Source organism: Bombus bifarius, unplaced genomic scaffold (genome assembly GCF_011952205.1).
Source record: "Bombus bifarius isolate JDL3187 unplaced genomic scaffold, Bbif_JDL3187 scf7180000008010, whole genome shotgun sequence".
NCBI classification, from domain to species: Eukaryota; Metazoa; Arthropoda; class Insecta; order Hymenoptera; family Apidae; genus Bombus; species Bombus bifarius.
This window is the reverse complement of record NW_022884388.1, coordinates 126,235-154,049: the sequence shown is the minus strand read 5'-3', so window position 1 is coordinate 154,049 and position 27,815 is coordinate 126,235. Positions and strand designations below refer to the sequence as shown.

Genomic DNA, 27,815 nt, shown 5'->3' with positions numbered 1-27,815 from the left:
ACTAGTATCCACTAACGATTCCATGGACACAGCAGAAGCACCAACCAACCCAAGTACACGTAAAAATCCCCTTCCCACACCTATCTTCATTGACGACGTCATCGACATTCAAACAATGGTAAAGTCCATTGAGGAAGATATTAACAACGAAGATTACAGTAATCGTTCTAGCACCGAACCCTGCGGGAACCCACGACACACGGTTCTCCTAATCATTCATCCGCCCCGACCCCGGGCAAGGCCTTTACGACTCCCCTCGTCGCCGGCGATGTCGACGATCAGGGCCCCGGTAATGTACTCCTAGGCCGCACTTTGAAGATGCTGAAGTCGGAGATCTTTATTTCCCGATGAATCCTCAACATTACGTCATTGTACGTGACGCTCAATTCTATCGCACCTCCTTGATCTTACGGAGGAACAGAGCCTTGAGATCCTCCAGCGGATCCCGAGGCCCTGAACTACCAGATCTTTTAGCATTTTCTCCTGCTCTCCTACCTCCTTCGTTCCTTATAACTTGTTCATTGACATCGTTTCCTGCCCCACCGGCACGGCGGACACGGCTCGACTCCGGCCAACTACCGCGGGGCGGCAGCTCCCCTCGCTTTTCCCACCGTAGTTGCCGTAACAGCCTTTGGTCCCATCGTCGTCTGTCTTCCTTCTCCTTCTTCTCGTCAATTATTACTTTGTCTTTCTATTCCTCTTTCTCCTCCTCCTCTTTCAATCGACGAGGATATCATCATAGCCCCATACCCTTCAATATAATCTAAGAAATTGCAAACTTTTTGAATCCTTGTTCTAATGCTTATATCATTTCTGGATTACTATACTTTATTGACAGGTAAGGTTATTAGTGCTAGGAAAATCAGAATCTCTTAGTGTTTCGACCACTCGCGGAGAGACGAGCAAGCACGTCAACTGGAGTCGTAAGTTCCCGTTACGATTAGATGATCGACACCACGAACTTGTAACGTCAATTCACATCAAAGACCAGGCCACACACTGCGGGCAGGATGGTGGCTCAATAGTCTTAAGCACCCACCAGGGGTCTTGGAATTTTCATAGGTAAGGTCCTTCGAACCAAGCGAGTATTTCTTGTCTTAGATTTCCCTTTACGTTTATTGTCTACCGCGTGTTAGCATAGAAAGTTGGTTTTCTTCACATCTGGTATGTTCCGTTAGCAACTTTCTTGCGAGGGCGGCTAAAACCCTTCCTGGTCCACCTACCGTCTTATTATCCAATCGGAGACGGTGTCTACTGCTCTCACTTCCTTAACCAAAATTGTCATCAACAAATCCGATAGTCCCGTGTCCTCAGACACACCAACCCGTAGCCTTCTTCAGATACAGTATCGTCAGTAACACTTACTTATTCTGTATCCTTAGAATATGATAGTCAACATATCTTTACCGGTCTCTACCCTTATAACCGTCGCGTACTTAACGTATCATTGTAACTAAGTTTTATATAACGTGGTTCGAGTGAATTGTGATTTATGTTAATTCAGCGTGTATTACATTGTGATTGCTGAATTCATAATAAAGTTTAATTAAAACAAAATAAATAGTTATGTTACGACTCAGCTATTTTGTTTCATCAACCAACCCTTAAGTTTACGTGACAAACTGATCGATCCCCTATTTCGGTTAGGATAATAAAGGTGGTTGAATTGAATATACACTGAGGTAACAGGTTATAAATTACAGTTTATTCCAACAACCTGTAGACTGTAAATAATTAAGATCTCGATTGATAGACAAAGTTACTGTGCAGAGTACGCAACGAAAGTTTGGATGGTGACGGGTCAAAAAATGTAGAACAACTGAACTTTCTGTGAAGATGAGAAGATGCTGAGGAGGAAAACTTGTGATGGGTGGGTCTAAGGACACGAGATAAGCTGATTCGTTAAGGACAAGGTTTCGTTAGGAGAGTGAGGGAAATAGAGTCCGCTGTCAATTGGTTAATTTACCAGGTTGGTGGGTGAGGAAGGGTGCTAATCGCCCCCGAGAGAAAGTTGCTAGTAGGAAGCATCATATATGAGAAAACCCAGATTTCCCGTATCTTCTCGGAGTAGACAATAAATTTAGAAAACAATTCAAGTAAAAAGATACTTGTTCGGTCTGAAAGACCTTAACTAGAAAACTCCTGAGATTTATGGTGGGTCCTTAAGATTATTGAAGGTTCGCAGTAGGAAAGTGTAGACATTTGGCTGCCATCTTGCCCGCGGCGTGGGGCCTGGTTTGGGTAAAGTGTCACCGGACGTAATACTTAGGCTTATAAACGTATAAGGTTACAAATATGAAAAACTGTAAATAAATAAAAGAGATAAAAACAAATCCTGAACATGGGATAAGCATATGAAGCAATTCTGACTTTGTATCTAAAATTTTGTATATAATAAAACGTACAGCATGTCTGTGCGTAACAAAGTGTTTACGATAAATGTTTATAATAAATGTTTATAATACGTGCTATAAATGACTGACAAGTGCGATAAGGTAAGCAGCGTTAAGTTTCACTGTCTTAATGAGCACCGTATGCTCATGGCGAGACGTTCCCAGCTTCAACAGTAAAACAGCTTCGGCGGGAATATCCTAGAGTTCGACTGCAAGGTACCTGCAAGTTCATTTGGGCTATAAGTTGCAATTCGCTGGGCATGTCAAAAAATAGGTCTATAAAGCTTAAAAAACTTTTATGATGAGTACATACTTATTCGTGACGAAATACTTAAATAGCAAAAGTTAAATGACTATGTTACAAGTTGATGGTGAGACGGATTTTGAGTTATGCCTCATCTGCTTGGTTGAACCACACGGCAAGCCAAATGGAAGCTTTTTGTTCATTTGAATGCTCAGATACTGCACAGAAATAATTTAAAAATGTTATCATTACACACAGGGATAGTGTTCATCGCAAAAGATTAAAATTGTATAGCAACAGGTAAAGAAAATAATAAATAACAACATAAAAATAATAAATGGTAATTAAATATATACTTTGTCTGGTATGCCTGTAAAGCGAAGGAAATACAATGCAAAAACCATTCGTTACATGCACTGATATTAGCAATAAAATGAGGGGAGTGCGGCCTTTCCACTTACCATTGCACCTTTAGGTGACTCACCTCTGTCACCTCCCTCGCCGCCGCCAGCTGTCAGCGAAGTCACACCGACCACAGACCGCGGGGAGGAGACTTAAGGACTCCGGCACGGACCTCATCAGTTCGGCATCCGTCCGCCTCCCACTTCCTCGAGGTCGTCAAGATCGGTCTCCCTCACTTCAGCCGTCTTTTGCGACACTGAGACCTTGGCCGCTGTTTTTAAAGTCACAAGTTCTCTGGGCTAGGGCGGCGGCCTTGCTCTCCTTTTCCTGATCTGCGTTTTTTAGGAACAGGGCACCGGTGGCCGCCTCCCTTGACCAAATTTCGGTGATGTCAAAATGGGAGAGATTCATTTCTTTCTACGATGGAGTCGCGCATTGGTCTTCTCCAAGTTGGCCAGTCTGTCGGAGGCCACCTTGCGCTGCTGCAACTCCTGCTCCCCTTCAGGTTCCGGGCTGTGGGAGCGATCATCACCTCCTCTATTTCTCTCATCACCTGCGCCCCGATGGGTGATGGTTTGCTATGGCCTTCATCTCAGCTACCGATTTCAGCGGTTCGGCAGCCGGCCTTTTTCGTTTACCAGGAACCATGACCGGAGACAGAGACTCGGTCTCCGTGACCACTCCGCTTAATCCGTCGTAGAGACGTTTCCTTAGCGCCGAGGAGGACGAGTCGGACGACATCTCGTCATCGGACTCCACCCTCCGAACCGAAAATATTACTGGTAACGAGATAATTCACGTGTCAGACAAAGATCGAATATTCAATAATCCAAATGACGCAACAGCATGTACTAATACTAGCATCAAGAACTACGGCGAACATTTCCACGAGTAGCGCCACAACTTAAGGCAAGCCATTGAGAATGCAGTTTATATATGTCGGAGATGAAGGGAAAGCCAAAGCCTTTCCTTGGAAATTTTGGGAACATCCTCTAGTACCTTAGCCTAGATTTTATTATAATTGTAATTGCTTAAGATTTGTAATAAGCGAGATTGGGTTCGAGGTGACAATCGGTCGCTGAACGTAGCCACGGTCACGGGATGGATGTTTTATCTAACGGAGGTCTGGAGTGGTTGTATGTGTTTTCCGAGAAATGTGGTTGTGGCGGCATGCGGCCTCGAGAGCGGGCCTAGCCACGTGTGATGTTGCCTCGGAGGTGCCGATGCAATGGGACATACATTGTATTAGTAATCAAAACTCCAGGCAGAAACTGCCTAGCAACGGCGTTTGGAACTTTCTCGATGCTTCCAACGAGTGTGCCTAGCAACGGCGTTTGGAACCTTCTCGATGCTTCCAAACGGGTATAGAAAACAAAATGCAATCGTACAGGGAGAAAAATCTCCACGAGGCTGGCATTCTTGCGATTGCCTTGGAGAGTGATACATCGAGCATTTTCGACGATCGCATTTGCGTCTAAGTTAGTTTCGCTTAGTAAGGAGTTATCCCGGTGACCGTGGATTCGTTTGAACTCAAACATTGCTAATAGTATTATTTAATTTAATTATTCGTAGATCGTATTATTCATTAGGCTTAGTGTTTGTTAGACTTATTATTAGTTGTACTTATTATTTGTTAAGCTTAGTGATAGACCTGTATATACGTGTAAATAAAATCCCGGCTTTGTGAAACGATGGCTAGTCCACATGAAGAGTCGTCGCGCGCCCAAAATTCGAATCGTGATCCGACATATATTTTCTCACACCAAAGATAGTTTTAATTATCTAAAATCTATCTGGGCCATGCAGTGCAATAACACTGCCGAAATAGTAATGAATAAAGGATCCTTTATTGACACATCCCCATATACACTAATTTATCTAACAATAACGAAAATTATACTCTTAAACGTAATAAGCCACATAATAAGCAAATGCAAGAAAATGAAAAGAAAATAAGAAGCAATAATAAAAAAAGCGCAATCATAAAAAACGCTATATTTATGACGGTTATCAAGAAATTTATAAGGAATGTCCAAAGAAATTAGATAACATTGTTGTCAATAATAACTTAGCATTCCTAGAACTTGCTAGACAGCCACCAATACAAAATGTTAAAATGTTATATGGTAATTTATGGGCGACAGCTGGACCATAAAATCCTATAGTCTTGACGAAATATACTCAACAATTAAAAATCAACGGATACAATTCCTGGACCACGTCTGGCTGAGGGTTGCTCACGTAAACCTAAGACTGCTTGCGTTGCGTATCGTTACTCTCCGTATCTGTCTCTCTCTGTCCCTTCTTGCCTTAACAACCCGCCGTCGTTCTTCTTAAAAACTGTAAGAGAACGTTTCCGAGTCGGACGAAGGTATACGAAGGGATACGAATAAGAGCGGAGAGAACAGTCACGGACCTGCGTGAGTGCTCGCGGCGTCGTGCGTCGTCGTTTTAGGCGACCGCCTGCACGTGCACCGCTTCGTGTCGGTTAAATAGCTTTCCTCGTGGCTGATTTTTGTGTATCACCCGCTACTACGTGTGCGTGTCTTTGGTGCACGAATACCGCGCCTCCGACGCCGTTTTAAACGAATATTTTTTTGGCGAGACTGAGAAAAAGCTAAATATGGGAACTCGGTCGAAAGAGGAGAGAGAAAAGGACCTCATTACACTAAACTTGGTGGCGTGCGAAAGTTTACCGAACAATCGTCTTTTTTAAGATGTTCGTTTCCGTTAAAGTGTTCGGAGGGTTCCTATTCCGGAACGCGGCAGTGGAACCATATACCATTCGGGCCCTCGTAAGAGTGCACGTTGAGGTAACCCAAAATGACTTGTAAACGCCATCGGCAGATCCGGGAAGAGTTTCTTTTCTGTATAAACGTTCGAGTTCCCTGGAAACCTCTAGCAGGAAGATAGGGGTTGAAACGCACGACCCTAAACATGAGTTGCTTTGAAGTTGTGGTCCCATTAATGGGGGATGAGGTTGCTTGTCCGGTATGCGAGAAAGAGGAAGCCCACTTTTTCTTCATGACGTTGGAGGATCTGGATAAGCACCTTAACGAACACCATGTAGATACCCCCATTCAACGGGGATGTTTCAAATATAGGAAGAGCTTTTTCAAGTTCAATGGGGCAAGATGCCTATTCCGAAATGTAGCGACCCCATGCGGTGCAGTGAGGGTCGACTCAAGTGTGACGCTTGCCTCATGAGTTTCGGGACCCAAAGAGGGCTATCGACGCATGAACGGCATGCGCAAAATATTAACGACAAAAACGGCTGATTAAAGAAGAAGTAAAAGAAAGACTCTAAGAACAGCAAACGAAGAAGGGAGCCCTCAGGAGAGAACCGTAGAAGCGGGAGTAGAAGCATGCGATTCGAATATGAAAATGGTTCACGATTGGCGGCGAAGCCTCGAGAAAGAGATCGAAAATTAAACTGAGGTTTGACCCCCTTTGTTAGAGGATATTTACACCCTGTTGAACGAAATTTGGGGAAACTAAAAGGAACAGGGAACTTTTAGTTGATAAAATCGATAAGTTTATTGGCACATCTCTGTATGGCCCACTAAAAAGTAAGAACAAAGAGATAAGGATAAACAAGCCCCAAAATTATCGCAGAAAAAACAATAATAGAAGGGATGGAGCAAAGAGATCAAGTAGAAATCAAAGAAAAAAGTACTCCTACGCACGTTGCACGAAGATTTTTAAAGAATGTCCAAAAAGGTTGGCCGACGTAGTTGTTAATAATGATATGGCCTATTTGAAACCAGCCACTCAACCGCCAGATGCAAGGAAAGTGAAGAGGATTTACGAAGATTTGTGGGGTAGAACTGGACCTGCAAATCCCATAATGCCGAAATATGTGACAGAATCAAAAGAATGAGAAATAAAACAACGGCAGGGTCAGACGGGCTTCTAAAGGAACATTTCCAAATACCTGGCTTGTCCATAATAATCGCTAAACTGTTTAACATATTATGGTATGGTTCTTATTTTCTAACTACATAGAAGGAAAATATGACCACATTAATATCTAAAGCTAATAAAGATGGAAATAAAGGGAAAAATTGGCTATTCACTGCCGAATTTCCTCATTTATCCTCGAATGTAGGTTAGGAGGGGGTATCGCTCAAAACTTAAAGCAAAAAGGCTTAACATCCGGGAGCGGATGTAAAATAAACATCGAATTATTAAACGCAGTCTTAAATTACAGCAAGAGAAATAAGAGGGAGGGTATTTACAATTATGGATATCTCCAAGGCCTTTGATAGTGTTCCCCACTCTGCGATAGGACCTTGCCTGGCGAGAAAAGGTGTTCCGGCCCCTATCATCGAAGTGATAAGAGGAATGTATGAAGGGTAGAAAACCACAATAAGAGCAAAAGACGATGTAGGGGTCGAGGTTGAAATCCACAGGGGAGTAAAGCAGGGTGACCCTCTGTCACCGCTGCTGTTCAATTTATGTCTGGAGCCGCTGCTGGTTGAGATAGAAAAGAGAACCGGTGGCATAAATGTAAACGACGGAAACAAGGTTCCTGTCGCCTTCGCTGACGATATTGTCTTGCTTGATAAAGACGAGAGGGAGGTACAGTGCCAAATGGACGTGCTCCATAAATACACGAGAAGCCTGGGTATGACTATATCTAGTGAGAATAGTCAAGCGTTCCAGGTGGTAGCTAAGAAGGACACCTGATTCATAAAGGACCCGGAAGTAAAGATCGATAATGTAAAAGTATCCGCAATAGACCCAGAAGAGGCCTTCCGGTACTTAGGTGCTAAAATGGGGTCATGATAGGGCGCCCATTGTGACATAGTAGTGTCTGAGATTCTGAGCATGATGAGAGGAGTAAGGAAGCTCTCCTTAAAACCATGCCAGAAGATCGAATTGTTAACCAAATACATCTTCCTCCGATTTATCTATAACTTGCTGATCAATCCACCAAGTGACGGTGTCTTGAAGTTATTCGATAGCGACGTCAGACAGGCAATCAAAGCTATTCCCCATTTGATGCGTCCGGCTTCCTTTACGCTCTAAAAGCAAATGGAGGATTAGGGTTACCGATATTCGAACATATAGTGAAGCTCGGACCCTAAGGAGCGCAATCAAAATAAAGAGTTCAACAGATCAGATTGCGGCTAGCTTGATCAGTGCAGAAGCAGATAAAAATTAAAAATCGCAAACTTCCTGAGGATCAATTGGCCGGCCACTAATCAGTATGTTGAAAAGGCCTGCAAAAGAATAAAACGAGAACATATTAAGGAATGAGCCGAATTAAGAAGTCAGGGCCAGGGAGTCGCTGACTTCGCTAAGGAAAAGATGAGCAACGCGTAGTTAAAGGAGTACTATTTATTAAAGGCATCCCGATTTATTGATTCCTTACGGATCCGGACTAACACCTTTGGCACTTGAACGACTTTAGGTGCTGATGGTGACGACCTCGGCGAAACTTATATATGTCGGAGATGAAAGGAAAACCGGAGCCTTCCCTTTGCAATTTTGGGAAAGTCTTCTAATGCTTTAGCCTAGATTTTATCATAGCTGTAATTAAGCAATTGTTGTCATTTGTAATTATTCGATATTTGTGATAGTGAAAGTGGGTTCGAGGTGACAACTGGTCGCCGAACGTAGCCACGGTCACGGGATAAACGTTTTGCCTGACGAAGGTGTTGATCGGTTGTATTGTTCTCCGTAGAAATCACATAGAATTGTACTTTGGAGATGTCGATATAATGGGAAACACGTTGTATTAGGAATCAAACTCCAGACAGAAACTGCCTAGCAACGGCCATTGGAACCTTCTCGATACCTCCAGCGAGCATATAACAAACAAATGCAGTCGTACAGCGAAGAAGATTTTATCAGATATTCATTCGTGTGATCGCCTTGGAAAGTGATACATCGATCAATTTACCGAGTGTCTCACCAATCGTATTTTTGTGTGTTTAAAATTATTCTACGCATAATAAAGAGTTATCCTGTTGACCGTGGATTCATTTGAACCCAGGAACATTGTTAATAGCGTTAATTAAATTCATTGTTCGTTAAATTTATTATTCGTAAAACATATTATTCGTTACTCTTATTATTCGTTAAACTTATTATTCTTTAATCTAATCATTAGTTAAACTCATCGTTTGTTAATCTTATCATTCATTAAACTCAATATTCATAATATTTTGTAAAATCTTGTATATTCGCGTAAATATAAACTCTGTTTCGTAAAACGATGGCTAATTCAAACGAAGAATCGTTACGCGCCTTAAATTCTAATGTTAACCCGACATATAAATAGATAATATGGATAGCAAACGTAAAAGGAATATAATTTATGGTGCAGGGGAGGATACCCCAATACCGGCGAAGATGTGGATAGTCAAGTGACCCCCGCTACGTTGTCATTTCACGACCACAGCCATTCGGGGGAGGACCGTCAGGCCCCCGGATCGGTTCCTGCGCCTGGCGAGGAGAGGAAGTTATTGAGATCGGCGAACGGATAGGAGGGTACCTTTGTGGCCCCCTCCATAGTCCCGGATGCCGGACCATCTTCTTTAGAAGGATACTGGAGAGCCCGCACGAGGTCCGACGTCGAAGAATCGATAGCATCGTTGAGGGCGAACCTCTCTATAGCACCTGGGCGGTCTAGGGGCAAGAAACGGAAGGTGATTTGCACTACCCCGGACATGCCCGAGGATCTCGTGCGTGAGATGAGGATTGCCACGGCTGCTGATATCGGGGCTGAAATGATCAGGAGGGTCGAGGAGATAATCAGGATGGTGATTACATCGACCAACCTTAAGGAAACCTATATCAAGATCCAGCAACCTCTCTTGCTACCGGGACGATGCAGTTGTCCAGGAGGATTGGACCCGCTTGCGTTACCCAGGCCCCAAGACTCACGGATGCGAAGCCGTCGTTGTTCGAGGAGGAAAACGAGGTCCTGCGGAAGGAGCTTACGAGAGTGGCGGTGAGCGCGCCCCAGGAGTGTTCTCGGTGCGGCGCCTCGGCTTCCGAGTCGGGGTGTCCTCCGAGAAACGGGCAGAGCGACAACGCGCGTCTCTCTGCCCTGGAGAAGAAGGGGGACCCTCCATCATAAGGGCCATTGAAGAGTGCTTCGGAGGTAGGCGACACGGTCGTGAGGCGCGAGCCAGACAGCATTCGGTGGCCTCGGCTCGCACCAACAGCGCCACCCAATTACCATCGCTCCCGAAGGAGCGGCGGGGTGGAGAGTGGAAGGTGGTCGAGCTAAGGAAAAAGGGAAAGAAGAAGGAAGAGGTGAAGAAAGTTACAGAAAGGGCGGTTTGGGAGCCAAGTCTACACGACTTCATTCGCGACAGACGCTCAGGCTGGGAGGAGGACAAAGGGCACGCCGGAATCTAGAGCTGCCGCATCGACGGGGACCTCGGCGAAAACCCTGAAAGCTGTGCCGGTGCAAGTGCCTAAGGAGGCTGCGCCCCCCCTCGCTCACTGCGAGCATCTGCGGCGACTCTGACCCTGGGTGAAGGGGCGAAAACGTCATACGCGGAGGTGTTGGCATCGGCAAGAGGGAACATCTTGCTGGCGGAAGTTGGCATCGAGGCGGTAAAGATGCGTAAGGCTATGACCGGCGCTATCATCTTGGAGGTCCCCGGTGATAAAGACCGGAAGAACGCGCCTGCGCAGATCTGGGACCCGGCCAGACGGAATACCAGGACGGGTTTGGGCGGAATCGGTTAACATCTTGGCTCCCCGTCTGTGGCATCTCTTTACCAGACACCTGAGGGAGGGTGTGTGCCCCCGGGCATGGCGGACAGCGAATCTGGTTCTGCTAAAGAAAGAGTGAATTCGCCTTACACGGTGAATCGTGTAAGGGCCATGGCGGAGGCCATGGTGTCGCAGAGCGGGGTGGCGTTGGCGGTTTCGTTGGACGTAACAAACGCCTTCAACGCCATTCCCTGGGATGTGATAGTGGAGGCGCTGGAACGCTTCGAGGTGCCCCCCTACCTTGTTCGTGACATCCGGGCCTATTTGAGCGATAGGTGGATCACCTACAGGGACAACAGAGAGAAAGAAGCACGAAGGTCGGTTGAGCGGGGTTCTGTGGGCGCGGGATGTCTATGAAGGTTTCCTCCACGAACAAAAAGTGAAAGTTGGAGATAATCTGTATAAACTGGACTTCGTAGTGAAAAATAATGAACGGCTTCTCGTGATCGACGTAGCTGTCCACTACGAGAACAGAGGTTATCTCCAGAAAGTGAAAAAGGAGACGAGCGACAAATACCAAGCGTGTCTAAACGAACTAAGAATTAAGTATGGCTTTGAGGAGGGTGGTGCTGGGAAGAAGAGGGACAATTACTACGAAGACAAAGGAAATTTTATACGAATTGGGTTAGTACAATAGCGAAATAAAAACGATAATTATGAATGTATTAAAAAGCTCCATAGAGATGTGCAATATATTTTTAGATGGATGATTATATTACTGTTATTTATGATTTATATATGATATATATATCGGAGAGGGGTCAGGAATAAGGTTGTGGGCGTTTGATGATGTCTGAGGACACGAGATCATCGGATTCGTCGAGGACAAAAGGGGGTTCGTTCAGAAGGTGAGGGAATTTGGCGTTGTTGCCAATTGGTCAATCTCCATATCGGTGGTTAGCCTTTGACACGGTATCGCATCCTGCGCTAAAGCTATGTCTGCAAGAAAAAGGTATTCCGAGTTCAATAATTGAACTTATTCTTAAAATGTATAGAAACTGTTGGATAGTCAGCTGTGCTAAATACAATCATGAAGTCAAAACAAACATTCTTAGAGGAGTAAAACAGAGAAACCCATTAACTCTACTTTTACCTAATTTATGCTTAGAACCGCAGTTGGAAAAGACTGCAGAAAATACAGAAGGTATCAATCAGAGAGGAAGGAAATATTCCAATTCTCGCATTTACGGACGACGTGGTCCTGTTTGGCAAAGATAAAATTGAAGCGCAGCGACAAATTACTATGGTATTGAAAGGTAATTCCGCAACTTCCGTAAAAGAGCCTTACTTTCCAAACATCACAAAGAAAGGCATCTAGTTCCTGAAAGACCCAGAGAAAAAAACTGATGGTAATAACTGTTACGTCTCGCGCACCACACAAGCCGTAACGTGAGGTAGCAAAGGAATCGGTCAGGATTCGCGAATAGCGCGAGCAACAACTATAGGCAAATAGAATTAGAAATAGAAGACTTACACGAAAACAAAAGATATGACGCATGCAAGCACTTTAATTGTATGACGAGTACGGTAGGAGCTTAGTGGTATCCTCTTTGGACTACGTTGGGTCGATGATAGGAGGATCATTGAGGCGCGACTTCGATGGAGGTTCTACGTTATTAGCCCAAGCAGACAGAAATTCCTTAAACATGTTTGCTCTTCGTTTTTGTTCCCTTTTTGTTATTCAACCTCTTTCAATTCTTTCTCTTCTTACGCTGGAAAGTCACATGAAGATATATATTCCGACCAAAGTCGAAAAAGAGACAAAACTAAAATAAAATAACGTACTTGCACAACCTGATCGAAAATCAAAGATGTCGATTCCTCCGCACGCATGATCAGGAAAACATTTGATACACATACATATCAAGAAATACTTTATTAGATTAAAGAGCACGGAGAAATGCGTGTTTAGATCCGCGGAACAATGAGGTGTCCGCTGATACGAACAGCCTCGCGCGCGCCCTCCCCATCACAGTACCCACTACGATAAGCAGAAGAGACCACGTTCTTCTCATGCAGCATTAGCAGAGACGAGCAACTGTCACGCGCTAAAGGATCAAGTATAGGCATCAGCAAACCATGTGTCAAGCAGAATACGACTTATCATTAGCAGAAACTAATACTGCACAAAGAATGCAGCAGCAAGGATGTCTAAAAGGAAAACCCACAATAACGCGTCCACAATACCAGAGGAGAGAAGAAACCCTAATACTTTCAGAAGGACACCAGTAGAAGCAAAGGCTGCAACATCCGCAAAGGTAATTACATGCCAAAACTCTGCATTATCATGGGAACAAACTTTCACGTAAAATTATCTCATTACAGTCTTAAAATATAATTATTCATAGTTATAAATAAGCGTAGCCACCCAGAGTTCAGTTCAGTTGTCAGGCAGAAGCCAGCTTTGAGTTTAGAAGTCAGCCAATTTCCAATTGAGATTCAGTCGCTTTTAATTTAGCAAAGAATTGACTGAGAAACAATTGTTAACGAATGATACAATCAGTCTTCGAACAATTATGTCATTTAGTAAAGTGCGTTCGATAGTACATTTAAGCATGGTGGGGGTCTCAGTCATTGTAACATTCTCTTCTTCAACAATCTCGGACTTGTAGCACATTTGCCACTCAAATAAAACTTTCCGTTGACTTTCATTGTCAACAATCAAGAATTATTATTGTATATTTAATCGGGCATTCTTTAAGATTATTAAACAACCAACCGACAGTTCGCTGTGCTAACCTGTGACCTGATACGGTTGAGAAACCGCAATGGTTATGGTGCCTTCAATAATTGAAGACGTCTACGGGTTTTCGCATTTATCCTTCCACTGTTAGTAAAAATATTTGTTCACCTGTGGGCAACACTTGCGAAGTAACTTGGTTGCCACAGAGAGTATTATTGTCACAAACAATCTTTGTTCATGTTAAATGCTAAAGTAAGGAGGAATCCTACTGTGGCGGATCGGTACCAACAGGACGCCGACAGGCCGAGGCATCAACGCGGTCGTTACACCTCCCGGGCGAACCGCGGGTACCAACCGCCAACACCAGAGGGCTACTACGACGACAACGAGTCTGTCTGTCTCGCTAGCGGTTGAATAAACGGGCGCACGATACAAATACCGCACCTAGCGAGAGTCCCTCTACGTCTAAGGCAGGGACTACCGGGTCAGTCCACCGTAAACCTCCGAACGGGACGGACCTCTCAGCCTGAAAAGGGACAGCAGGCTTAGGTCCTGACAGTGTGCGCAGCAAAGTAAACAACCATCCTCTAAAGGAAAAAAAAAAGTAACAAAAAGTGACAAAAAGTGAAAAATACTGCAGTGACATCATCGCTATAAATAAAAAAATAAAAATAAAATTAAAAAAAGTAAGAAAATAAAAGTATATAAAAAAATAGAAGTTACCGATAATGAAGCAAAAAGCAGGGCAACGGAACCCACCTTAGAATTAATAAGAAAACCCACCAAAAGAAAAATAAATACGCAAAAAGCGGCCAAGAAAATCAACAATAGCTTAAGACTGTTCGCGCGAAAGACGCGGAAACTCAACCCCCAACTAAACCTAGTTGCCAGGACCAAAGGATTAGAAGATATCCTAAAAAACACAAAAGAAGAGCATCTTTCCGCGCAGGACAAAAGGACTAAGGAAGTTAGAAACACGAGACCCATAAAAGCTGTCTCGCCCCCAGCGATCTCAACAAAAAACAGAATTAGCTTACTAGAATCAGAACCACATCCACAATCACAGCCGGAACCAGCAAACTACCCAATATCGAGCTCAACGCCAGAGCAAATAAGACAAGAAAACCAAGTATTACGTGGCAAAATGGGAAAACACAGTCCCACCACACCGCCAAAGCAATCAACACCGCAGGGGCGACAGGCCTCATCGTACAACCCAGGAGGCCCAGCGCCACCAGCATCACCACGGGCGAGGCGGGGCACCCGATGGACACCCCACCAGATACACCGCAGAGGAGCGTACGAACGCCCCATCCACTACAAGGGAAAACAAACCGCCGCCTATCAACATAACGTTACAAGACCCAAAGGACACGGTAACGCTTATAAAGAAAGTAGCAAACATCAAACAATTCCATATTAAAAGGATACACTCAGGTAAACATGCTCTCTACCTCCGAAACCTACCCGATTTCCACAAAGCTAAACAAATACTCCTCTCAGCCAACACAACCTTTTACATGTACACACCTAAAACAGAGAAACACCACACATACTTGTTAAAAGGTTTAGACAATAGTTACACTGAAACAGAAATACTCACAGACCTACAAGCTTTACAAATAGACGACGTCCAATTTAATAAAGTCTCACGACTTACGACAAAACGATCAAGAGGGAACAATATATTGCTTCCAATTTACATAATACAATTATCCCCCGACAGCAATATAAGTAACCTGTTAAAAATTAACGATTTTAACTACTTCCGAATAAAATGGGATAAAATAATAATAAAAAAAAAAAATAACGACATAACTCAATGCCACAAATGCCAGCGACTAGGTCACACAGCACAAAACTGTAACCTAACTACCGCTGTGTAAAATGCACTGAGCCCCAATGTCCAGGCGAATGCAAAATAAAAAAAGAAGAAGCAGTAACCAAAGAGAAAATATTCACACGAAACCAAATCCTACCGACCAATCTCACTACTTCCGGTGTTCTCTAAGATACTAGAGAAAATAATTTACGACCGTTTAAAACCCATAATAGAGAAGAATCAACTAATACCGGATCACCAATTGAGATTCAGAAACTAACACTCCACAATAGAACAAACGCACAGACTCGTCAATGAAATCTTACAGGCGCTGGAAACAAAACAATACTGCACGACACTCTTTATGAGTATCGAAAAAGCATTCGACACAGTCTGGATCCCAGGTCTCATATACAAATTGATCAAGAAAAACTTTCCTAAACACCTAATTAAAATAGTCTGGGACATGATCACAAGCAGAACATTCGTAATGACCGAAAGTTCAAACACATCAAGCAAAGAATTCTCCATAACAAACGGTCTGCAACAAGGTACAGTAAATTCGCCGCTACTTTTCAGTATTTACAACAGTGACTTACTAAATGTCTCGATACATCCACCCACAAACGCTCCATAGCCTTCGCAGATGACCTAATCATCTACGTAACAGGCCGCAAAACTAAGACAATAAAAACTGAACCTCAAGAACTTTTCGAAAAAATAAACGACTATTACCACACATGCAAACTAAAAATCAACACAAGCAAATGCGAAACCATACTGTTTCGACCCAAGTCAAGTGAAATCGGCCCAATAGAAAGAGAACACTGCAAAAAATTCCAACTAAGAGAAAAGGCAAACAAAGAGGCACTCATACCACACAAAAACTGCGTAAAATACCTAGAAGTAAACATAGACTACAAATTAAACTACAAGCAGCACACCGAAATTCAACTTGCTAAGGCCAATAAAGCATTCTGGAAAATAAAAGAACTATTCTACTCCAAACATCTCTACAGCAAAGTAAAAATACTATGCTATCTAATCAGATCGATCATAACCTACGGCTGCCCAATCTGGTACAACATATCAGCCTCCCAGATGGAAAAAATCCGCATATTCGAAAGAAAGTGCATCAGGGCTTGCTTGAGTACTTACAGATCCGAACACAGCGGATTCAAAAAATATGTAAAAAACAAAATAATATACGACTTAGCCAACATTCACCGCATAGACTGTCACATCCTAAAGCTAATAAGAAACCACTTCGCGCAAGCGGCAAAAATAAACGAAAACAGGTTAATCTTCAGTTGCCTATTTCCTAACAACGCATATTACAAAAACACTCTGACAACAAGCTACATCCCCTCAGAAGCTTTCCTATACCTAGACGAAAAAAATTCCTCCAGGACCATAACAATATTGCAATAATTTATCTCATAGAAAGAAAAATAGGGATCGGAACCATACTCTACGAAGAAAACATAAATGGACAGACCGCAGACACCAGGTAGAGATACAACATGGTCCTCCCCCGGAAAGACACTAAAGACAAACACAGAAAAAACACAAAAAAATATTGGTGGATACCGAATCCACAATAAAATAAGAGAGAAAACCATTAAACCGACAGAACTCAATTCTGACACCGCATAACACAATTGTAAACTGTAAATATTGTAAATTTTGTAAATAAACCTATTTGACATCCCCCTCCCCTGCCCCCTCCCTCTCATACCGCCCTCCCTAAAGTTACACAACACCCAGAAAGCAGATTACCGAAGCGTCCTGTTTTGCGACTAAGTTTTCAGGACAGAAAAAAATAAACAAAAAAAAAAAACAAATTCATATAAAAGCTCTGCTCCCCAGCGGCTTAAACCCAAAAATTGTATTAAACACGAAAAATGTAAAGCGCCGACACATAATATAGCATGGTTACGTCGTACCGCCACGTATCGGTACCTTTGCCTAACACAACATTACAAAAATTCACCGTTTATTGTGAATACCAATATGTATCTAAAACTGTATCTTGGGCTAAATAAACATCATTAAAAAAGAGGACTAGCGGGTATAGCCTTAGTGACTGGTCCACCGGTAGTCCCGGGACGAAACGCGAATTCTCTTTTCACCAGGCAGCAACTCCAATTACCCCCAAACTACAAACGAAGACCATAACAGTAAGAAACGTGTAGAATATTGGTTTATACCCCGCCGAAATTAAAAGGTGAAGAGAGAGAAATCGAAAGAATTGGGATTAACCATAAAGCAAATAGAAATTTGTTTTCCGCTGTCACCCTAAAACGCCATTGTCAGTGGTTTATGAAAATTCCTATTATTCCTGTTTTATAACTTACATGAAGAATTTATATCAGAATCTTGTTCATAAACTTATAACTAAATAAATCGAATAAATCACCAATTAAGGATATATCGAAGATATTATGTATTTCAAGAAAGCTTTAATCCTTCCTATGCTAGTACCCCTGCACATAGCGGGTAAACCAAAACGTAGAAGTTTATTTGCCGGTCGAATTGATACGCTAATTAACCCTACCCACACGGTTATACAAATGAATTAGAATAGTAACAAGGATACAACAGTTTGGAAGTTCAAAATAGTCCCGCGCTTTAGAAGGATGCGACAAGTTTTTGAATCAATTCCATTGACGTGAATCGAATTAATCGAAATAGTTCAATGACTATTTCTGGTGGCAACAACTACTGTTTTGATTCAAACAGTGATTGAGAAAGCTAAGATTCAAATAATAAAATTACAAACAGCGTTACAATCACTGGAGGTAAAGCAGGATCGTAACAATAACACTATACCTTTTGCTCAACCAAAATACATATTTAGATATCTGTGAGCCAAAATGGGCCTCCAGGAGGGCATGCACTGTGGCATTATTGTCCTTGAAATTATAAGCATTATTAAAAGGACAAGAAAGCTATCCCTGAAGCCGCAGCAGAAAATCGATCTATTGATCAGTTAGGTTTTTCCTTGCTCTATATACAGGGTGTTCCGCGCAACTGGAACAGGCTGTATCTCCTAAACTGTTAGGGATAGAAGAAGATGTCGTAATTGAAATGTTGAAGTAATTACTTCAAGAAAAACTCTACATCTTTATTTTTGTATATCCGTGACCTGGAGACCGCTAATACGCAGAAAATAGAATTTAGTGAAACAAAAATATTCTAAATAAAGAGAGGTCCATATTATTGCGCCTTTGAATATAAATTATGTTTTGGGTTACAAGGTCTAGGAACAAAGGAACTAATAAATAGATTTCTACTTATGTTCCTGGTAGCCTTTAGCTAGAGCTATAAGGTTAACTTTTTTGCTAATGTCTTTTTGCTATAAACAATATATGAACGTGCTCCTTATCGATTCTATTGTATTGTAACACTGAGAGTGTATGAGAGTGAGGATCTGGATCAGCATAAACTTATACATTATACTCATACTTTTAGTTAAATATACTTTTCTATTACAAATTCATCCACTCGTTCTTCTATCAATCAACCTCAACATGAAAGTTAAATGGTATCAGGCGGTGCATAATATGCAACTAATTTTATGCACTTTTATGCATCGGTGCATCAGGAAAATGCAACTGCACCTTTTTTAGAAATGGAAACCTATATTTTTAACAGCACCAATCGATGCAGTTCCTTGTGCTCTACATAAAATTACTTACATACTTATGCCTTAAAATTATTCATTACGCATAATATTATCACTCAGAAAAATAGACGTACGCTAGCCACTTCATAATAAGCGTCCGCAACTGTGAACAAATTCGAGGCGGCTATTTGCCGACACTTGTCCGCAATGCGTTAAACTACTACACAATGACATAAGACACAAGTAAAAAATAGTAGTAGACAATGAGTAAAGTAGAGCCACCGCGACAAAACTGTGCACTGTGCGCGAGAAAGTTTGTCAGCGATCGCGTTTACACCTCTTTGCAACCGGAGCTGCTCGATGAAAAAATTTCTCTTAACACGCTCACTTTTAATTACAATTTGGAAATAAATAACATTACAGAATGTGTTACGCCACGAGGCTTACCACAGGCTGTATTTTCTAACCGTCGCTCGCGGCCATACAATGTTGCAGGCAGATCGTCTTATCTGCCCGACGGATCATATACAATGTATCGACGAGCGTGTCACGTCGATTCGGGGTAATTTCACGTTCCGCACGTAAGGTGAGAGATTCGCACTTCAATTATGATCGTTATTACAAATTTTATTAGAAACTAACAGAGTAACGATACAGAATGTGTTAACAGAACAGAATAGAATGTCGAGGACTGACTTGGAAGGTATTTTTATATCAAGGGGTTGGTTCCTGTGGAGGGGTTATCGCTGGATGCTGGACACATAGGGATTCCGTTACTGCTTAGTTACTGTTTCGATGGCTAAGGTATGTGAGATATAATTATCCTTTCGCTGCATTCCCACGGTCACCGTGACAAGCGCATAGTTGTCGCCACGCAGCGAGCTCTAGAAACGTCGATTTTTGTCCGTTACATTTTACACACAAGAAGGCGGCATACGTGATCATAGGCGCGAACGGTGACGTGACCCGTGCATATTGGGGGCCGTCTTCCAAAGAAGACAAAGAAATGATCGCAGGGCAATCAGTCCCTTCTGACGAGCCAAACGTTACACATCGAGAGGTCTGACGAGCAAAATCAAAATCGTATAGTCTAACGAATTCATTGGGAGATATCGTAAAGTCGAGTCAACTTTCTGTAATATATTTACCATATTCATTGTAAAGCAATTTGTGGCGTGTTCATCATATTATTATCAAATATACGATTATATGTTAACGAGTTAATGCAGTGTTACAATCATTGAACCACCTCTGTTATCTTAATCGAAACAGGGGAACGGCTATTTCGCCGCGTCGATTAACAGAATCGTAGCGAGAATTTACGCCTCTGGCTGACGCGTTTTCCTAGCGACCGCGTCTCTCCGCGGTCGCTATATGATATAATATAATATGATATAATATAATATGATATAATTGTATATAATAATAGCTTTTAATAATAGTATTGCGTGTAATATTTTTCGAAACCTGGTATTACACATAAGCCAACATCGCAAATTTGGCACTGGTATCGCGACTCGCTCCCCCTGTTATTTGTTGAACATACTACACGCTTTCGCAATGGATTCTTTCGTTTTGTATTTTCATTTCCCAGTAAGGCAAAGTGAATTAGTTTGTCCTGATTCGTTCGAAATGTTGTAGCGGCACATGAGTCATAGGACACTTCGAATCGGGAGTGACTCATATTGTTGTGCCTCAGAATGTTAACGCTGTTTTGATTTGCGAGGTTCAAGAATAAACGAACTCCGGACAAAAACATTATCACCGTTGTGAGTAATCGTCAACCGGAACAATATACGACCTTCTGTAAGTCCACTGATCGTTATAAATAGACGAGCGCCCTCTCTAGGAATTATTACGAGAGTCTTTAGGGTGAATCAGTATATCGAAGAATACAGCGAGCAGCATAGCGAGTCATACGGTAGAATCGAGTGAGCGACGGTTACGACCGACATACATTATCTCTGTACTTATATTCAAAGAGATTTTAAAATACAGTGGTTATTAAAATTTTAACACTCGTCTCTTTAATAAACTAACACGTTAATACCACCTCAATGTTATTGTATTTCCTTATAGATAACGATATAAAAGTTGCCGAATTAACTCCAGGTGAAATCTTGCCATTGATATTTGCTTCCCAGTTCTTCATTCATGTAATATCGTGATGTAATATGTTTACAAAGAGTGGACAATAGAGATGTTAATCAGACAGAAAAGACGATTGTGGCTTAACTTGAACTATTCACACCAAACGTACAGAAAACAGCGCAATCCACACTCTATCGGCAACGCCACTCGCAACCTCCGTCTCCGCTCAACTCGCACTCGGCTCCTCGACTCGCACTCTGTTTCTCGACTCACGCTCTGTTTCTCGACTGACCCTCTGGCCGTTGTCGCATTCTGTTGTCCTTTTCCCAGGCCCACCGCACACGTGTTCCACAGACGCTCGTGGCCAGGGTCACGTAGGTCTTTTCCACGAAACTATGCACTTGAAAAGACCGATGACACATTGATGGGCCCGACGGCGCCTCGGCTCTCGCGACATTGTTCATAGTTCGCCCGATATTTCTTAGGCCTTTCGTCCACGATACTACATTCATATAAGCAATAAGCGTTTTATTAAATAAAAAAAATATTTTTTGTACCACTTCATATTTTTTCGTTGTGAGCAAATGGTGCTGATAAATATGTCCGGTTTGTCCACAGTTCCCATCAATCGATTATAATCGACAACATACTTTCGTTTTCTTTATAATTTCTTGCGTGCGATAAAGGCGCTTCGTGTCAACAAATTCTTCATTGTGGAAAGAGAACAACATATACATTTCCCTCATGTTATACCATTTCATTGCTGATAAAAGATTTGAGGAGTGGAAACTTGCTTAACCTGTTTTTAATTTTTTCTGAATAATTGGCGTGCCCTTTCGCCTTTCCTTACAATTTCAGAAGCATTAGTTCCATTTTCATATAAAAGGATAAAAAGTGCTGGGCTTGTGTTTCAATTATCAAAGCACGATGTATGGCTGTTGAAAATTGTGGATCTTGATAGCCGAAATAATGTAATAGGAACACTAAATTTACACTTGGAATTAATATTAGAATAGTTATACATTTACTTTATGGACGATTTCTAAAATATTCATCGATACACACTTGCACGCGTCTCAGCACTTTCTTCCATACCCGACTGATAACCAACTGAACAGTTTACATTTATCTGTTTTCGAGACGCCGCGCACACACATATCTCCACATACTGACACCCACATACAAGTATCTCCCTTTTTTTTTTTATTAACGTGGAGGAAATCCGCACGGGCACCAGGTTGCTTCTGGGGAAAAGCGGCGTGGTAGTGCCGGACTCCAACCGACTAAAACCTCCACGATGACCGTCCCGGCTGCGATTGAAAGGGGCCCAGGAACCGGTGTGAGCGATACACCCCCCCCCGGTTCCCCTACCGGGCTGCTTTGCAGCCCCGGGGCGCTGAGCTATTGCCAGCGCCTAAGTTTGCACCCCACCGTGGGGCGCGGCAGACCTGGCGCGCCTCACCGAAGCGCGTCCATGGCCTCTGCCGCGCCCTCGCCGGTCAATCCTCTCAGGGTGAGAGTTCCGCACCCTCACCCTCTCCGCGGCCTCTTTTCGAAGCATAACTTGCTCACAGAAGGAGGTCACGGCCCTCCTCCTTCTCTCGCTTACCAACAATGCCTCGAGGATCGTCGGCGGCGAGAGGTCCCATCCGATTTCCGCGATGAGGTCGTGGCGCGGCCGCGCCCATGCCGGGCAGTATTCCAGCGTGTGTTGCGCCGAATCCACGCTCGCATCGCAGTGGTGGCAACGCGCGGTCGCCTCCTTCCCGATTCGGTGCAGATACTTACCGAAGCGCCGTATCCGGTGAGCACCTGCGTCACCCTGTATGTCAGAGGAGGTCCGCCGCCGTTCAACCAAACGTCCCAGTTTGGAAGGACGGCCCCGAGGATCCTTATCCCCGGTGCACCGGCTCTCGTGTCGAGGCTGGCGCGCCATCTGTCGAGCAAAGCTCGCTGAGCCCGAACCCTGAAGTCGGCGCCCTCCGGGCCCACCCCGCCCGACACACCCCGAGTGTGGAGGTAAATCTCACGACACCTCAGGGCCTGCAATTTAAACGGGGGGAACCCGACGAGCACCGCCGCTGCCGCCGCCGAAATGGTGCGGAAACCCCTCACTACCCTGATGACCACCGTCCTGTGCAGCCTCCTGATCACTAGGAGCTTGCGACGGTTGGTCATCAGGTCCTCTGCCCAGATCGGAGCTCCGTAGAGAAGCTTCGATCGTACCACACCAGCGTACAGCCGGCGCACTCCGAATTCGGGCCCGTCCAGTCGAGGCAGCAAACGTCCTGAGGCGTTCGCCGTCGCCTCAACAGACGGCGCCAGGCGCTCGAAGCCAGCGCTGAAGGTCCAGTGGCTGTCGAGGGTTAGGCCCAGATACTTCATGCTGGTTCCGACCCCGATCTCAGCCCTCTCCAACCTCAGGCGATACGAGGCGTCCCGTGATCGGCCCTGCGGCAAAACCACATTGCCTCGGACTTCTCTGGGGACACCCTCAGTCCCAATTCCTTGATCTCGGCGACCACGCAGGCCACCGCCAACTCCGCCAAGCGGACGGATCTACCCCATGCCGTGCCCCAGACCAGCACCAACGTGTCGTCGGCCTAGCACGTCAGTGTCGAGTTCGGAGGCATCGGCGCCCGAAACACCGCGTCGTACGCGATGTTCCACAGCTATGGACCCAACACCGAACCCCGCGGTGTATAGCCCTCCACCCAGCCCAACGCCCAGACCACACCCCGCAGGTACGCGGGCATCCGATGAAATTCGAGGGCCCGGCATATCCTGTCCCAGGGGATGCTGTTAAAGGCGTTGACCACGTCCAGCGACACGTCCAACGCCACGTAACCATGTCGCTCGGCCCCCTCGACAAAGGAGCGGACGCGGGCGACAGTGTCGGTCGTAGACCGCCCTCTCAGAAAACCGAACTGGCCTTTGTGCAGTCCGGGCTCACTCCGGGACAGATGCGACTCCAGGCGGGCAGCCAACACTCTCTCCAGCAGCTTGCCCGCCTCGTCCAAAAGGCAAAAAGCCGAAAGGCGGAAGGCGAGTCCGGGGAGCGCCCCGGCTTCGACAGCAGGACCCTCCGCCCCTCCTTCCACGAGGCGGGGAATTCACCCCGAGACAGGCATCCGTTGAACAGACACATTAGTCTCGGGGCCAAGACGCCGGCGACGTCCTTCTACAGGCGGACCGGGACTCCACCGGGACCCGGTGCTTTCCGCGCTCTGATCCTCCCGACGGTCCCGGCCAGTTCTTCCTCGGTGACCCTCAATTTCGGGCTTCACCTTCCCGCGGAGACACGTGGTTCTTCTTCTGGCGGTTGAGGCTCCTGCTCCTCCTCTTCGGTAGGGCTGCCATCTCCCTCGTTCGCTGCTCCCGGGAACACGGTGCTGACGACCTTGTCCAGGAATCGAGGGTCCATGCTCTCCGTTAAGGGAGGCGCCCATGGACGGAGTTTGTTCAATACCAGTTTGGAAGGGCGCCCCCAGGGGTCAGAGTCGAGGCTGGCCCGCCTCTTCGCCTCCTTGATGGCTCGTTGCAGGAGCCTTCGCGCTTCGCTGTAGGCCTCGTACAGACGAGCCACCGTGTCTTCGCCCACCCGCCGCCTACGGCGGGATCTGGTGTACCGACGCCGGGCGCGGATGCATGTCTCGCGGAGACGAGCTATCTCCTCGGACCACCGGCGCTGCGCGGCGCGGGGCTCCAGACCGCGGCATACACGAATCGCAGATCGCGTGCATGTCGCGCCTCAGCCGAGTCGCTCCCGCTTCCGCGTCCTCGTCGGCCTTGGATTTTTCTAACCAAGCGACGGCTATAGCGGCCGCCACCATGAAGTCCTCGTCGCGGCGGGTCACCGCCCACCGCGGGAATCTTCTTCTCCTTCCCGGTGGGCTGATGAGCCCGCGCGCACTCAACGAACGGTCGCCCATCACGCCGCCAACCGCCACCTCCATGAAGATGTAGAGGTGGTCCGAGAGGGTTAGCTCCGGGGAGACCCCCAACCGGAAACACGGCGGGATGCGGCAGGGTTTGCCCATGTGAGGTCCACTATGGACTCTCCCCGTCACGCACGTACTGGACGACCCCCGGTTCATAAGCCGCAGGTCGAGTGCGGCCGCCCAGTCCTGTACGTCGCGCCCCCTTCCCTTGGTCCTGCGGGTGCCCCACGCCGTTGAGTGGGCGTTGAAGCCCCCGAGGACCAGTGACGGGCAGGCACCCAAGAGCCTCGCGCAAGCTGCGAGCCCGTCCAGGGAGGAGGCGTATTCTGTCCGGCTGATGTTGGGTGACACGTAGACGGCCACCACTGCCAGGTCGCCCCATTTCACGGCCACAAAGCCCCGTCCCCGCTCGATCACCGAGCAGGAGGGGCTCCCCGCGATCCCGGTCCAGAACACGGCGACCGAACCGATCAGATCCTCAGCGTCTCGTGACGCGTCGAGAATGCTGTACGGCTCGGCCACTGCCGCCAGAGCGATCCGCCGCTCCGTCAGGCTCTGGAACATTAAATCCTGAGCCCGGCGGGAACGGTTGAGATTGCGCTGCAGGAGCAGTTGTCCTCCTCCTCTTCTACCGCTCAGGTCGGGGAAGGCTCCGTCTCCATAGCCTCCTCCGGGCCGTTCCCCTCACCGTCGTTGTGTCCACCTTCTCTGTCCTCTCTTCTGTCCCTCATGGGGTCAGTTGACGGCGGTATCGTTTCCTTCCTCTTCGCCGCGTCCCCACCGTTGCCTGAAATGGTCTTTGGTTCCTGTGCGGTCCTCCTCTTACGGGCAGGCGGTTTGTATGCCGGTGACCCCATACGGTGGGACGCGGGCATTCCCAGGTCCGCGCACACCGGACACATGGGTAGCAGCACTCCGGTCGGCCGTCGATGTGCAATCCCAGCGCACGTGACCCGACTCCGTGCACCTGAAGCATTGGAGTCGGCGCGCAGGAAGAGGGGAAACCCTCGCCGTTGACCAGCCTATGTTAATCCTACCTCTTCCTCTGCTGATTTTCCTAGCCGCTGTCAGCGGGCAGCATAGCCATAACGACTCGAGGCCCCGAGGAGCGGAGCGTATGACTCCCACGTTGACCTTATCGGCCTGGCAGTCCCCGGCCTCAGTAACGGCGGCTGCCACCTCCTCCGGGGTGACCGAGTCCTCCAGTCCGGTCACTCTTAGCTCAGCCGTCCTTCGCCGCACGGTTACCTTGGTGGGTAAATCCTTCAGCGTGGCCGCCATCCGCTCGGCTAGTCGCGATGCTTTGCTCCTAGCATCCTGGCCTGGGATTTCAAACAGTAGCGCCACTGTGATCGCCCTAATCGGTCTTAGCTCCGTGATATCGAGTTCGGAGAACTTGACTTCTCTCTTCACCGCCGACATCGCATCCCTATATGTGAAGCCCGAGCCGTCCCTCACGGTGAGCGATACCACGGCGCACCCTGGGGGACGAGGAAGGCCCGGCACTTTCTCGCTGCGCGCGTCCCGCCCACTAGCGTTGCGTCTCTTGCCTGCCCCGATGGCTCTGAGTCCATCGCCGCTACCCACTCCTCGCATGGGTTCCCTTCCCGTACGAGGCTGCACTGGGGACTGAGCGGCCACCTCCGCGAAAGTCTTGAGTCTCGTTCCGCCGCTTCCGATCGCCGTCGCGGGCGCCAAGGCCCTTGTTCGTAGTGTCGGCGACAGAAGAGACAACAATATCCGTCCCTTGGTTCTAACGTCCCCGGTCGGTGCGTTGGCCGTTGTAGGAGGTTACAAGGGCTTCCGGTTCTTTAGCCCCGCTCTCCCTCTTCTTCCTCCTTGGACGGTAATGAACCCTGCCTCGTCGGCCGACGACTCCACGGTCGACCGCGAAGTATCTCTCGCCGGCCGCAACCGTACTTGTACGATTCTTGCGGCAGCGCCACCCTCCGTAGCCGGAGGGATCGCTCCCCCTGACATTATTTCTTGACGCCACTCTTCCAACTTGCGGAGGAACAGGTTCTTGAGATCCTCTAGTGGATCTCAAGGTCCTGGACCACCGAATCTGTTCGTTCCCTTGATCTGTGTGTTGCTCCCCGACCCGTTGGGGCAGCGGGGACGGCGCGCCGCTGACCAGGGGTGTGGAAGAGGTGGGGGAGGGGGACCCATAACCGTTCCCGTTAGAGCCCGGAGAGCATTTTCTTTCGTTCCTCTCTTAGAGGTGATCCCCACCTCTTGTCCTTTGCCATCGTTATTATCAACTTTGGCTGCCTTCTCCGTGCGTTCCTTGGTCAGCCGTTCCACCGTCTCTTGGAGGCGGCTGACCTCTCTCTCTAGAAAGCGCACACTCCTTCGCAGGTATGCGACATCCTCCCCTTCCTGATCATGGGTCGGATCCGCGTTCTTCGCGGACGCTTGCTTGTCGACCGGTCCGATCTTTACTTCATCCCTCCGCATGTCATCGCTGCCGTTGGCACCGCCGCGGATTGTAGAGGCGGTGGCGGCCACAGTGGCCGCCTCGGCGTCGGTATCGGTGACAGTATCCGTCCCGCGCCTCGCGCCCCTCTTCTTCCTTTTACCGGGAGCTGGCAGCAGCGCAGAGTCCGGATCGCCCGCGTGCGCGCCCCCCCCCGGCCGTGCGCGATGTCCCGCGCCTCCACCGCAACCGTTGGTGGTGCATTCTGTGGACTCAGTAATCCTGCGATACGACCGTTTGCCGAGCGTGCCCGCAACAGTCGAATAGGAAGAGCATGACGACATTTCGTCGCCGGATCTCACCCCCCCCTGCCACGGCCGCATCGTCGCCGCATCCCATCCCGCGAGGATCCCGGGCCGACAGTCATAACGTCGGGTTCCTTCAACCCTCTCCGAGAC

The 27,815-nt window shown here is 46.6% G+C and overlaps 1 protein-coding gene across 1 annotated transcript; it reads right to left on the bottom strand.

Annotated features, from left to right (window-relative positions):
• Positions 1–17,332: 17,332 nt before the first annotated feature.
• On the bottom strand, positions 17,333–24,424 carry LOC117206896. Its single transcript, XM_033446596.1, has 3 exons — positions 24,288–24,424; positions 22,789–23,482; positions 17,333–17,440 (listed from the first exon to the last, which is right to left on the bottom strand). Exons 1-3 carry the CDS (start codon positions 24,422–24,424, stop codon positions 17,333–17,335), a joined length of 939 nt encoding a protein of 312 aa, XP_033302487.1.
• Positions 24,425–27,815: the final 3,391 nt, after the last annotated feature.